Source organism: Stegostoma tigrinum, chromosome 10 (assembly GCF_030684315.1).
Source record: "Stegostoma tigrinum isolate sSteTig4 chromosome 10, sSteTig4.hap1, whole genome shotgun sequence".
NCBI classification, from domain to species: Eukaryota; Metazoa; Chordata; class Chondrichthyes; order Orectolobiformes; family Stegostomatidae; genus Stegostoma; species Stegostoma tigrinum.
This window is the reverse complement of record NC_081363.1, coordinates 83523452-83538030: the sequence shown is the minus strand read 5'-3', so window position 1 is coordinate 83538030 and position 14579 is coordinate 83523452. Positions and strand designations below refer to the sequence as shown.

Here is a 14579-nt window from a genome sequence, read left to right as displayed (position 1 = left end):
CAGTTCCCTATACATCTGCTGCCCCTGGATAAAAGTGATGGAGGAACTCTGCAAGTCTGGCAGAGAGAAACCTGAGTTAATATTTTGAGTGCAATTTAGCTTTTCTGCTTAAATCTGCTGCCTTGATTTTGGTTTAAAGGAGACTTGGTGAGCTGCTGCAGTGTGTCAGTGGCACAGGGGGTGAATGGTAATCAAGGAGGCTTCTTTGTTCTAGCTGTTGGACTTCTTCAGTGTCATTGCTGCTGCAGTTATCTACACAGGCAGGGAGTATTCCATCACATTCCTGACTTGTTCCTTGTGAACAGGCTTTGGGGAAACAATAGGTGACACAGAACTCTCAGTCTCTCACTTGAACTGACAACTACAGAATTTGTGTAGTCAGCCCATTCAGCTTCTAATCAATCCATAATCCACAAGATGCCCATTGGTACCTATCTTTTCACTGGATGTTTCAAGACAAGAATGAGGATCAAGATCAAGGATGGGCCAGTTGGGCTATTAAAAACATGTTGAGGAATTGAAAGGGTCTCTCAGCTGTTGGAACTCAAATTAAGTTATCTGAATTAAGCTCAGAAGCAAAAAAAAAACAAGCAGCCACACTGCTAGGTGTGAACAGTTGACCTGAAATAGTAGGTGCTAGTCAGAGGAGCCAATGTATAGGCATACTACGAAAAGCAAAAACAACAAAGTAATGAGAGATAATGGGAACTGCAGATGCTGGAGAATTCCAAGATAATAAAATGTGAGGCTGGATGAACACAGCAGGCCAAGCAGCATCTCAGGAGCACAAAAGCTGACGTTTCGGGCCTAGACCCTCCATCAGAGAGGGGGATGGGGAGAGGGAACTGGAATAAATAGGGAGAGGGGGGGAGGCGGACCGAAGATGGAGAGTAAAGAAGATAGGTGGAGAGAGTATAGGTGGGGAGGTAGGGAGGGGATAGGTCAGTCCAGGGAAGACGGACAGGTCAAGGAGGTGGGATGAGGTTAGTAGGTAGATGGGGGTGCGGCTTGGGGTGGGAGGAAGGGATGGGTGAGAGGAAGAACCGGTTAGGGAGGCAGAGACAGGTTGGACTGGTTTTGGGATGCAGTGGGTGGAGGGGAAGAGCTGGGCTGGTTGTGTGGTGCAGTGGGGGGAGGGGACGAACTGGGCTGGTTTAGGGATGCAGTTGGGGAAGGGGAGATTTTGAAACTGGTGAAGTCCACATTGATACCATTAGGCTGCAGGGTTCCCAGGCGGAATATGAGTTGCTGTTCCTGCAACCTTCGGGTGGCATCATTGTGGCACTGCAGGAGGCCCATGATGGACATGTCATCTAAAGAATGGGAGGGGGAGTGGAAATGGTTTGCGACTGGGAGTTGCAGTTGTTTGTTGCGAACTGAGCAGAGGTGTTCTGCAAAGCGGTCTCCAAGTCTCCGCTTGGTTTCCCCAATGTAGAGGTAGCCACACCAGGTACAGTGGATGCAGTATACCACATTGGCAGATGTGCAGGTGAACCTCTGCTTAATGTGGAATATCATCTTGGGGCCTGGGATAGGGGTCAGGGAGGAGGTGTGGGGACAAGTGTAGCATTTCCTGCGGTTGCAGGGGAAGGTGCTGGGTGTGGTGGGGTTGGAGGGCAGTGTGGAGCGAACAAGGGAGTCACGGAGAGAGTGGTCTCTCCGGAAAGCAGACAGGGGTGGGGATGGAAAAATGTCTTGGGTGGTGGGGTCGGATTGTAAATGGTGGAAGTGTCGGAGGATGATGCGTTGTATCCCGAGGTTGGTAGTGTGGTGTGTGAGAACGAGGGGGATCCTCTTTGGGCGGTTGTGGCGGGGGCGGGGTGTGAGGGATGTGTTGCGGGAAATATGGGAGACGCGGTCAAGGGTGTTCTCAATCACTGTGGGGGGAAAGTTGCGGTCCTTGAAGAACTTGGACATCTGGGATGTGCGGGAGTGGAATGTCTTATCGTGGGAGCAGATGCGGCGAAGGAATTGGGAATAGGAGATGGAATTTTTGCAGGAGGGTGGGTGGGAGGAGGTGTATTCTAGGTAGCTGTGGGAGTCGGTGGGCTTGAAACGGACATCAGTTACAAGCTGGTTGCCTGAGATGGAGACTGAGAGGTCCAGGAAGGTGAGGGATGTGCTGGAGATGGCCCAGGTGAACTGAAGGTTGGGGTGGAAGGTGTTGGTGAAGTAGATGAACTGTTCGAGCTCCTCTGGGGAGCAAGAGGCGTTGCCGATACAGTCATTGATGTACCGGAGGAAGAGGTGGGGTTTGGGGCCTGTGTAGGTGCGGAAGAGGGACTGTTCCACGTAACCTACAAAGAGGCAGGCATAGCTGGGGCCCATGGCCACGGGTCCCAGTCTCCCCGCCTAATGCATGGCTTAGATAGGGTGGACGCTGCGAAGTTGTTTCCATTAGGCGGGGAGACTGGGACCCATGGGCAAAGCCTTAGAATTAGAGGGGGTTAATTTAGAACGGAAATGAGGAGACATTTCTTCAGCCATAGAGTGGTGGGCCTGTGGGGAAAAAAGAATACAGGCATGGACTATTTTCTAAATGGTGAGAAAATGCATAAAGCCGAAATACAAAGGGATCTGGGAGTGCTAGTCCAGGATTCTCTAAAGGTTAACTTGCAGGTTGAGTCTGTGATTAAGAAAGTGAATGTAATGTTGTCATTTATCTCGAGGTTTGGAATATAAAAGCAGCGATGTGCTTCTGAGACTTTATAAAGCTTTAGCTAGGCCCTATTTAGAATACTGTGTACAATTTTGGGCGCCACACCTCAGGAAGGACATACTGGCACTGGAACGTGTCCAGCAGAGATTCACATGGATGATCCCTGGAATGGTAGGCCTAACATGCAATGAACAGCTAAGGATCCAGGACGTTAAATGTCTTCAAGGCAGAGATTGATAAATTCTTGATCTCGCAAGGAATTCAGGGCTACGGGGTGAGTGCAGGTAAGTGGAGTTGAAATGCCCATCGACCATAATTCGATGGGCTGAATGGCCTTACTTCCACTCCTGTCTTATGGTCTTACTGAGGAAAAAGCCAGTGTGTAAGAAAGGTGGGTGAGGTTGTTGGGTGCCAGTTGCTTGAGGGGGGGTACAGGTGCCAGGTTATTCAATCCTTCCTTGTTACTGATTCCAGGAATGAGAAACTTCATTCTTGTACATCACCAGTGCATCCTTCCTACAATGTGGCACCAACAACTATCCACGTGCCAGCTACGATCTGATAAATGACTTGTGAAAGTTCAACAAAACCTCCCTGCCCTTGAACTCTTAAACCCCTAATAACAAATCTGAGAATGCGTATGGGTTATGAAATGCTCTCTCACTTGTCCTGCCACCTTCAATGATCTGTGTACCCTTGGCCCTCTGCTCCTTCACCCCCTTTAGAATTGTATCCCCTATTTTCTATTGCCTTTCAATTTTTTTTTAACCAAAGTGCATCAAATATAGCTTAAAATAATACATTAGCATTTGAGATTAACATAAAACATCGGAGACATCAGAATCGTTGTTGAGCATATCTTTAATTTCGAAAAAGACTAAAAAGTGCACAGGTTTTTCATTCGTTAGAAGTTAGGTATGACACAGCACTATCAAAATGTAGAACGTAGATTCTGGAGTGAGGAGAGAAGTGCTTATTTTTCCAAAAATAGCTGAGAAGCATTTGTGGTTAATATTTACAGCATTTTCCCTTGCAGTTTTGTTCCATAACGCCTCCATATCAGTGCTCACAATGAGAAGATCTAAGGGGTGTAACAGCAGTTAGGACTAAGTAGAAATATGATGGCAGTTTTCTGCCCCTCCACATTTAGGCACTTCAGACCACTAAAAAAAACTATGTCTCCATGATATTGTATTTTTATTTCAATAAGTGTTTCATACTCACATATCTCTCACTTCCATATTTCGACTCAGAAAATGCCAAGTTCAAGTCTCTATATCTGTTGACGGTCACTGCATTGCTGCACTTTGAAGTTGACTCTTTAGCTTCATAGAATCCATACAGATGGAAACAGGCCCTTTGGCCCAACAAGTCCACACCGAACCTCAGAGCATCTCACCCAGACCTATCCCCCTATAACCAACCTAATCGACACACCCCTGAACACTACGGGCAACTTATTTGTTGAGACCTGTTGTGAGAAAAGGTTGACAACTACTGTTCAGTGGTAGAACTGGGAGAGAAACAACTTTAGCAATACTCACAATTTTAACTGCAGAAAAACTAAAAACTAAGTTGCTGTTTCTAAATACTTGTACTACCCTGCCATCGTCTCCTTAAGACACTAATGTACAAGTGCGGGTTCACGGGTGCCAACACTTCTCCATTACTTAGACATGGAGGCATCATTCATATGTGGACCTAAATTATGATTACTGGTTGCATATTTGTCCATTGTAATAACAGATATTCCTGTATCTAGACTGTGGTTTAGTTTTATCCTGCCCCAAAATTCTATTAGTTGTGATTACTTTACTGAACCACAGACTTAGCTACAGGTCAAGCAATTCTATTGTGCAGCTTGAAGATTTTGCAAATGCAACAATCAAATCCTGACATTCGAACACAAAAAATTCCTACCAATGCAGTGCCCAGGATTTCAATATTCTTCTTTTACTTTGGAGGGAAGGCATAGGAAAAATGTGAACATGTATTAAACATAACCTTAAAAGAAATCTGTGACCTTGACTGACTGACTTTAGACTTCTCTCCGGAACAGGAAAGGTTTTAAAAATTTTCTGTATTCAGACAGATTTAGGGTAAAAAGGAACACCAAATTTAATGAGCCGGAATTCAGCAGATAAGGTAATAACGTTAGCCAACATCTTCTATTGCTGCAAAAACACAGACATGGCAGATTTAGGGATGGTAATGGTCACAATGACATACAAACAGTCCTGGGAAAACAAATGCAGTGCCTCGATCCAGAAATCACACTTTATTTTGTTTAATAATAATGTTCTATAGGGCCTTTCCAAATAAACAAACAAATATCAATTTATTGCAAATGAGCAGTTTTTTGTGGCAAATATGCAAACCTGTATGAATGGAGGTCATCCCAACTCAATTCAAAATCCTATAGACAGCAAGAAATGGAAGGCCTGACCCAGTCAGGCTGAATTCTACTGGGCCACTGGCATTTCCTTCTGGGTTGTTAATAAAAACTTCTCATTCACAAGGATATACAGGACAACCTTAAGTACAAAATATGCAGCATAGGAAAATTCATCTCATTCAAACACAATCACAAATATCCAATTTCAATAAATATAGAAAGCAATATGAAGCTGCCACATTCTCCGTGTCACTGTCAAATTAAAAGTTGGTTGGTGCCCAATCATCATTATTCAATCATCTTGCTTTTCTTTCTCTGCATGGTACATAACGTAATACAGAAAGATCTCATTTGAAGTTACCCTGTTCAATATCGTTTCACTTCAATGTCAGAAAGTTAATAGAGCCCATTATTCCACTCAACATTGCTAGATTTGTTTTAATACTGATTTCTTTCTGAAACTAATGACATTGCATCCATTCCCTGACCTTTGAGTTGTGCCCTTTCTCCATCCTGAACCTTCAGGCTGTGGCCTCTCACCAGTGTTTGGCCTACTCGTTACAATCTTCTCAGACCTCAGCTCACCCATGCTCTACTTACACCTCTGCATTCCCATTCAAGATCCAGATTTGATTCAAAGCTGAGGCTCTGATTTTGTTGAACTGCAAGTGCCTATGGCTGAGAGGTGCTGGATCTTTTGTAATCCATGTGTTCTTCAAATGATTTTCAAACCTTCTGCTTTCTCCCAAGCCCTTGGTCATGGTGAGGGTTAAGGTGAGGGAAGGGACAAGTGGGAGCATAAAAAAAATTGCAAAAAGCCTCAGCACATCTGAACAATCAGGACCCTCACTTCCATAATGCTGCAGCTCCAGCTTTTGGATTTTGATTGGGAATGTAAGCCAGAAGTAGAAGTGGTGACAGGGAAGGTCAGAGGTCACAATTTAGACAATCCATAAGCAGAAAGGGTCTGGGTCAACCTGAAGGAACAGGAGCAAAAGGCTTAGGAAGGGGGATTGCTAATGTAAAGGAGTAAAGTAGCAGGTTATACTTTTATTGTTTGTCTTTTTATACATAATTTCTATGTTGGTGAATGAAACAGTGATGTAAAATATTTAAACTTGGTATAATGATTTAATTTTTTTTCTGATAAGGTTGGTCTGAGAGAACCCAACCGCAACAATGTTTTACTGAAAGTCAATTTTTGGAACCCAATCAACTTTAAATGAGGACTTACAGTATTGTTAATATGATGGCATCTGTTGCACCATTCAAACAGCCTATTAAAAAATTTTTATACATGATTAATTCCTTAATTTTTTTCCCTCCAAATTACATCCATTCTACAGGATATTCTCCCAATTTAAGCAGGTTTACACTCCAACTTTCAGAAAATGATGCAGATTTATGGTCAGTCTTGATTCTTGTTTGCTCTCCAGAAGACAGAATTCAGTATTTTGACACCCCTCCCTCTTCCTTAACCTGCTCGTTTTTCTCTTTGTCTAGCGGACAACCTTACGGAGGTTTGTCATGCAAGAAAGCTTGGGTCCATTTTCCAACAGAGAACTATTAAACTGGGGGGCACTAAGTTGAAATGCAATGACCCAGTAACGTCATTAGTAATTAATTCCAAACTTAGCATCAATATAACAATGCAGATCTGTGCACTGAAAAACTAACATGCAAAATCCTATGCATGTTTTGTACCCTTGAGACTTACTATGATGATCCTTTGAATAATCAACAAATTGCTTCTTCAATCTCCATTTTCTAGTCTTCAAGTTTTGTTTTCTTCGTGCTGCTCTTTAAAATGTTGTTGAAAGCAAATAATTGATTGGTATTTATGCAACCTTACTGAGCATAGTCCTATTCTTACCCGAAGTACACATATTTGGAGTTTCCATTTTAAACACCAGTGATCAGCAGTTAAAAATCCCCCGGTTTTGTTCCTTCTTCCAATTTAGGTAGGCAGATTGTGAAGGGAATCAAATCAAGACCAACCACAAAGTTGTTCCCCAACCGAAGAATTGTTTCTGTCCTTCTGTTACATGTTGCTTTGGTAAGTGTTATTTAGAAGTGAAAAAAATATAAGGTGGCATTTCGCACAATAAAATAATCCTTGCAATTCAAATTTGATGTCTCAGCACATGTGAAGACAAATGACAAGCTATACCCAATCTTGTTAACATAAACAGATTCAAGATTCCAAATTAGAGGAATCAAATGAGCTACATGGCTTCAATGCTGTTAGAAGCCAAAGCATATAGTGTGGAATTGAGTCTGTCGCAGTCATGAATATGTTACTTCTCTACATAATGCATCACTTTGAGAGCTTAGCATTTTTTGCATGTTAGAACTAGGCACACAACACTCAATAAATGCAAGGTGCAAATAAAGGCTGAAACTACAATCTGAACAATGCTATGAACAGAAGGCCTAGGTAAGGTGGTAAACCTTCAAAATGCCATACCTCTTCATAAGGAATTTCATCTCTGGAGAAGTCCAAAAACAGAGTCTAAAAAAAATATTGAAAGCACTGAGGCAGTGCTCTTTTAGACTCTCGGGATGTAGTGCAACTGTCTTTCCAGAAGTGGCAAAGATCAAATATACAACTGTACACAGGAATTAGCTTCCAGTTTCTCACCAATTCCCAAACGTAAGCACAAAGCAAACATGCTAGTAACTGAATCTGTACACAATATTATTGGAACTAACAATATATTACACAGTGCATACCATCTGCCCACTCATCCTCCAACAGAGAGTCAGGCCACCTATCTGAAAGTCCATCTTGTTCAACTGTCCATTTTGAGAACACAAAAAAAGTCTTGCATCCAGATTTTCACTGGTCACATTTATGTCTCTGTGGGACAAACCTTGCGGTCTTTGCAACAGAAATAGTGGACCACAACTCCATTTGGGTAACGAGCGAAAGCACTATAGAAGAAGATAGAAAAAAAAACATAAATAACTAGGAGAATGGCCAGCTTTAAAATACCATGAGTAAGCAGAAGAGCAACTTTTCTACAGAATGCAAGATACATCTAATCACTGAAATAGAGCAGAAATCAGGTACACAATTTGAGAGGTCCTCTTGAGGGCTTAATTTTGACTTTCCAGGTCCTTTTCATTCTCATCAGCTCATTTGTTAAGTAATACTATTGTGTACCAACATTACACATTTATGTTGAGGTATATGGTATTTGTACACTGAAGTAGATTTAGAAGAATTCATCAATATCCTAAATAATTATCAACCCTATTAAACCTAAAAATACATGACACAAGGAAAACATTAGTCTTCTAAACACTACATTACTTAAGCTGGCACAAGACAACATGGCGTAAAAGTTAGCAAAGGTTTTGTTAAAAGTAACTGATATATATTTTGACACACTAAAAACCATCACCCTAAAGCGAGTGTCATCCTGAGTGTTCCTTTGTTAACAGGTTGGAAGGCATCTCTCCCCCGCTATCCCTGCGAACTCTGCATCTCTAACCCTCTCACCTCCATTTTTCTCCAGTCCCTCCGGTCTTCGTACCTTTCATTTATCACCTCCATGTCAAAAGGTCAGTGATAGCAGGAGTACGGTGTGGTTATGGGACAAGGAGGTCAACAGTGAGAACTTAGCACCATTCCCACTTTCTCATGCTGGGTCTCTCGATCAGCTACTGATGCTTATGAACAAGGGACAGTAAATCACACACATCTCGGCCTCTGCTGGAATTCTGCACTTGTTTGCTTGTCATGGACCAACAATGGAAATTGTCCTTCTCCACCTTGGGTTATACTAATGGTAGTGGGATAAGTTCCTTAAGTGAGCATTAAGTATCTACTGAGGCTCTCAACTGGCAGCCAGTCGGAAGGTCATCCATGGGAGCTGACACTGTAGTTTTAATCAGGATAGAGGTGGGACGACAGTGAGGCTTCAACCTGCATCTTTTCTGTTTAATAATACCTTGTCAGCAATGAGGAAGGGCAGAGAATTCCACCTACTGTATCTACTACATGAATCTCCAACTTGAAATAGATAGTTTGAGAGTGAGTTTGTTAGCTCTGAATTCATTTAAATCCAAAAAAAAGTACAGATAACTCAAGGCTCAGCTGTTTCCAATGTATTTCACTTGCAACAGACCTAAATTTCGAAGGTTAAATTACTATCTCAATACATCTAGTGCTATAACTCTATACTCGCAGTCATCTTCATAAAGCCATCAGGGTTGCCGAGGGACTAGAGTCCCAGACTAACCATACGAACACATCAACTCTGGCAAGTCTTACACAATATATCGGGCTACAACGTGAAAGATCAGATCCACCTTCTTGAGAGCGAACCCATGAAAAGCAACTGGTCTGGATGGAGTCTCCAGCCTTGCACTCGGATAGTATGCAGACCCAGTGGGAGTATTCGCACACATCTTCAACCAATCCTTATTCCAATGGGAGGTTCCCATCAACTTCAAGAAGACCACTATTATCCTGGTGCCAAAGGAAAAAAAATCATGCAATGGGCCTTAATGACTACCGCCTGATGGCTCTGAAATCCATCATCATGAAGTGCTTCAAGAGCTTAGTAAAGGCACATATCAACTCCCAGATTGCCTTGATTCAAGACAAGTTTCAATAGGTCCCCAGCAGATACCATCACCCTGGCCCTATGCTCAACTGGATAATGAGAACACCTCTGTCAGACTCGTATATATTGATCTACCTTCAACACCATAATTCAACTAAACTCATCTCAAAACTCCGAGACCTAGAACTCTGTTCCCTTCTCTGCAATCGGATCCTAGGCTTCCTGACCTGTAGACTGCCAACAGTAAAGACAGAGGACAACACCTCCTCCAGAATAATCCTCAACATGGTGCTCTGCAAGGCTGCGTAATCAGCTTTTTACTATATACTTACTTCATACGACTACGTGGTCAAATTCAGCCATAACTCCATTTACAAATTTGCTGATGACACCATAGTAGATCAGATCTCAAACAGCAACAAGACAGATTGCAGGAAAGAGATAGAAATTTTAATGGCATGGCGTAAAGTCACCAATCTCTCCCTCAAATGTCAACAAAATGAAGAAGTTGGTCATCAACTTCAGAAAGTGGAGTGGAAGACACGCTCCTGTCTATATCAGTGGTGTTAAGGTAGAGGTGGTCCAGAGCTTCAAGTATCATCAACAATCTTTTCTGGTCCATCCACATTGATGCTACAGTCAGGAAAGCACACCAATGCCTCTACCTCCTTGGAATGCTCCACAATGACTTTTACCATTTCTAATAGATGCACCATAGAAAGCATCCTATTCCAGATGCATCACAACTTGGTATGGCAACTGCTCTGCCCAAGACTGCATGAAATTGCAGATAATTGAGAAAGCAGCCCAGCTTTCCTTCCACCGATTCTGCCCACTGCCTTGGGAAAGCAGGCAAAATAATCAAAGATCCCTTCCATGCCAGTTATACTCTCTTCCACACTTCCATTGGGCAGAAGATAAAAATGTCTGAAAATATGTACCAAAAGAGTTGACAACAACTTCTTCCCTGCTGGTTATGACTGGTCCTCTCATTTTAGGGTTAGCCTTTCTTTGTACTTTCATTGTAGCTGTAACAGTATTCTGCATTGTTCTATTATTGTCTGGTTAACACAAAAAATAGTACTTTTCACTGTATCTTGGTCCATATGACAATAATAAGTCAAATCAACACTAAAGATATTTAACTATTCCTCCATAACACACATCACAAAAGTAACAAAGCTAATAAATTGTGCTGCTAGAGGTCCATCTGCTTGGATTAGTTTGCAATAGTGCATCTTTGTTGTGAAGCAATCCAGCACACTAAGAATTCCAGGATTACTATGCATACTGACAATGATGTAACAGAATTCACACCAGGTATGACAATAGACAATAGGTGCAGGAGTAGGCCATTCGGCCCTTCAAGCCAGCACCACCATTCATTATGGTCATGGCTGATCATCCACAATCAGTATCCTGTTCCTGCCTTATCCCCATAACCCTTGATTCCACTATCTTTAAGAGCTCTATCCATCTCTTTCTTGAAAGTATCCAGAGACTTGGCCTCCACTGCCTTCTGGGGCAGAGCATTCCATATATCCACCACTCTCTGGGTGAAGAAGTTGCTCCTCAACTCTGTTCTAAATGGCCTACCCCTTATTTTTAAACAAGCTACTTGTAAATTAAAATAAATAAACTCAAGAACAAAGATCCATTTTACAGTATAGCACCAAATATTGCAAATAGCAAGCGAAAAGGCAGAAAACAGCAGTTTTACAAGTCTTGACATTTACAAGTCTGGAGCTTTCTCTTTTGTGTTGTTGTATATAGCCAAAGTGGCTCGTTATGGGCATAAATTACATTTAGAAACATAATTATTACTGCTGGTTGTTATTCATAGGTCAAATGGATATAAAACATTTAGTATTTTTGGCAAACACTCCAAACACCATTTTTGCGAATGACTGAATGGAGATCAGATTCTAACAGGTTTGCTATAGGGAGAAATATTCATTGACTGAACCTGTTTCCAATTTTCTTCTTGCAGACGCGACAGATTTTTTCCTCTGTTATGATGCACTTCACTTCTTGATGATAAATTCTCTGCTCCTGGATCTGTTAGATGAGAAAGAAGAGAATGTGCATTTATATGCCATCAAAGTGGTTTACCCAGCCAATGACGTACTTTTGTTGTACAGTCACTGATAGAATAGCCAAACACTATTTGCCATTTTCTGCATACCATCCAGCACACCCAGAGAACTTCCTGTTCTTCAAATAGTGTCACTTACATTTCTACATGCGCTTGAGGGTACTATTTGTTTTAATATTTCATCTGAAAGATGGCATCACCAACAATACAGTACTGTGTTACACTAAAGTGTATTCCTAGATTATGCGATAATAAGGTGTAGAGCTGGATGAACACAGCAGGCCCAGCAGCATCAGAGAAGCAGGAAAGCTGACATTTTGGGACCTGCATTGGTAGTTTCTACTATCTGTCCTGAGATTATGTCCTCATTTGTTTTTGAAGTTCTTAACTAAAGCTGAAACTGTTATCATTGAAGGTATATCAAATGAAATATGCAAACTGGTACAAAATCCCATTGCCCTTTAAAACCTTTTTGAGGCATTCCACTCACGGACATCCCAGATGTCCTCGTTTTTCGAGGACTGCAACTTCCCCTCCACAGTGGTCAAAAACGTCCTCGACTGTGTCTCTCGCATTTCCCGCAACTCATCCCTCACACCCCCTACCCACAATAACAACCAAAACAGAATCCACCTTGTCCTCACATACCACCATACCAACCTCCGAATCCAATGCATCATCCTCCAACTCTTCCGTCACCTGCAATCTGACCCCACTACCAAAGACATTTATCCCTCCCCATCCTATCTGCTTTCCGGAGGGACCACTTTCTCTGTGACTCCCTTGTCCGCTCCATACTCCCCTCCAGCCCCTGCAACCGCAGGAAGTGCTACACCTGCCCCTATACCTCCCCCTCACCCCCATCGCAGGCCTCAAGAAGACTTTTCACATCAAACAGATGTTCACCTGCACATCTGCTAATGTAGTATACTGCATCTGCTGTTCCTGTTGTGGCCTCCTTTACTCGGGGAAACCAAGCAGAGGCTTGGGAACCGCTTTGTCGAACACCTACGCTCAGTTCACAAGAAACAACTACACCCCCCCAGTCGTGAACCAATTCAACTCCCCTCCCACTCCTTAGATGACATGTCCATCCTGAGCCTTCTGCACTGCCACAATTATGCCACCCGAAGGCTTCAGGAACAGCATCTCATATTTCGCTTGGGAACCCTGCAACCTAAGGGTATCAATGTGGACCTCAGAGGCTTCAAAATCTCCCCTCCCCCAACCGCATCCCAAAACCAGCCCAGCTCGTCCCCACCTCCCTAACCATTCCTCTCACCTCACGCCCCACCCCATCTCCTACCAACTAACCTCATCCCGCCTCCTTGATCTGTCCGTTCTCCCTGGATTGACCTATCCCCTCCCTAACTCCCCACCTACATTCACCTTTACTGGCTCCAACCCTGGTTCTTTGACCTGTCTGTCTCCTCTCCACCTATCTTCTCCTTTATCCATCTTCTATCCCATCCCCCCCCTCCCTATTTATTTTTATTCCCCTCCCCAATTTCTGAAGGTGGTCTAGGCCTGAAACGTCAGCTTTCCTGCTCGGCCTGCTGTGTTCATCCAGCTCTACACCTTGTTATGTCAAATAATTAAATTCAGTTTCCTATCTTTTGCTTTATCTAGGGCTTATATATCACACATGAACCTGCTTTCTTACCCCATTCAATTACTTTTCTTGAAATTTTGCATTTATCAATTTCAGAGATGCTCCTGTCGAAAACCATAATTTAGTCTTGGGCAATCGAGACTGAAATTTAAGGTCAAAGCATGACTACTTATTTTTCCATACTTAGCCCTGATTTGTCTCAAGCAAAAGAACATTTCAAGACATCTTACCCCGCCGCCCCCCGCCTCAGTGTTCCCAGGCAAGCCATTTTGTAGCATCTCTGGATAAGTTTACTAAATTCGGGTCATGTGTGCCATATAGACCAATGCCCAAATAATTTCTCTTAAAATTTTTGGATCTAGAGATTACTGTCTTCCCAAAGTCAATTCTGAATTTCAATTAGAGTCTCAGAGGTAAACAATCTCAGTGATTAACCCACTGTACAAATCAATTCCTGTTAAAGAATTTGTAATAGGTTAAGAGGGGCGTACAAATTGCTCCTAACCATTTAGTAAAAATACTCAAAGTCTATTGGAGTAGGACTGAATGGGAAGTGATTTCATTCATCCGGGCTCTTTAAAGGGTAAAAGTATAAAATTTAGCTAAGACCGTTGTAAATTGATGCAACCAGCAGTGTTGCAATTTGCTTTCTTGTCATTGCAATTCTGCATGTAAGAGGGAATGGAAAATACTTTTGTTAGTGGAGATCCTATGCTTGGATTACAAATGCTTATCTGAAGCCAATAATTTTAATCTCTGGGTCCTAGTGCAAATAAGTGGACTTACACGAAGGAACTCTGCATGCAGAAGACCTTTCATAACTTGATTGCAGCGTCGTTTCTGAGCATTTCCTTCAAGAACATTTTCCAGAAATACTCGGATCTCTCTGATTTGTGTGTTGGCAGGTAGCAGGTTCAAAGTCTGCAGAATCATTTTTAATAGAAATTTTAAAGAAGGGAAAACATCCCTGCATATTAACACAGATAAATGCTGCTCAGTATTTACACCTAGTGTGATGTTTCACATCAATTTCAATGTTTACTTTTCATGCTTTGTGACTATCAGCCTCAAATGGAATGTGTTTGCTCAAAAAAAATCAATAAATGAACTGGCTGCTAACTCAGACTCGTCAGCCTCACATGAACAATGGCTAGTTGGCTAAAATTTCCCTGAGCAGGCAATGTTTTGAGGGCTAATTTATAATCTTATGGTAATTATGTATTGTTGGCACTTTCTATTATACA

The 14579-nt window shown here is 42.3% G+C and overlaps 1 protein-coding gene across 2 annotated transcripts in view; it reads right to left on the bottom strand.

The window, feature by feature from the left end:
* Positions 1–4752: 4752 nt before the first annotated feature.
* vps39 (VPS39 subunit of HOPS complex) overlaps positions 4753–14579 on the bottom strand; it is a 104327-nt gene continuing 94500 nt past the window's right edge. Inside the window, exons 23-25 of one of the 2 annotated variants that reach the window (XM_048538317.2) lie at positions 14122–14256; positions 11595–11686; positions 4753–7988 (exon numbers count right to left, since the gene is read on the bottom strand). In XM_048538317.2, coding sequence (XP_048394274.1) covers positions 7907–7988; positions 11595–11686; positions 14122–14256 — 309 coding nt within the window. In that variant the 3' untranslated portion in view covers positions 4753–7906. Of the gene's footprint in view, positions 7989–8030; positions 9532–11594; positions 11687–14121; positions 14257–14579 lie in introns of those variants that run through there. The other variant, XM_048538316.2, reaches the window with a different exon arrangement.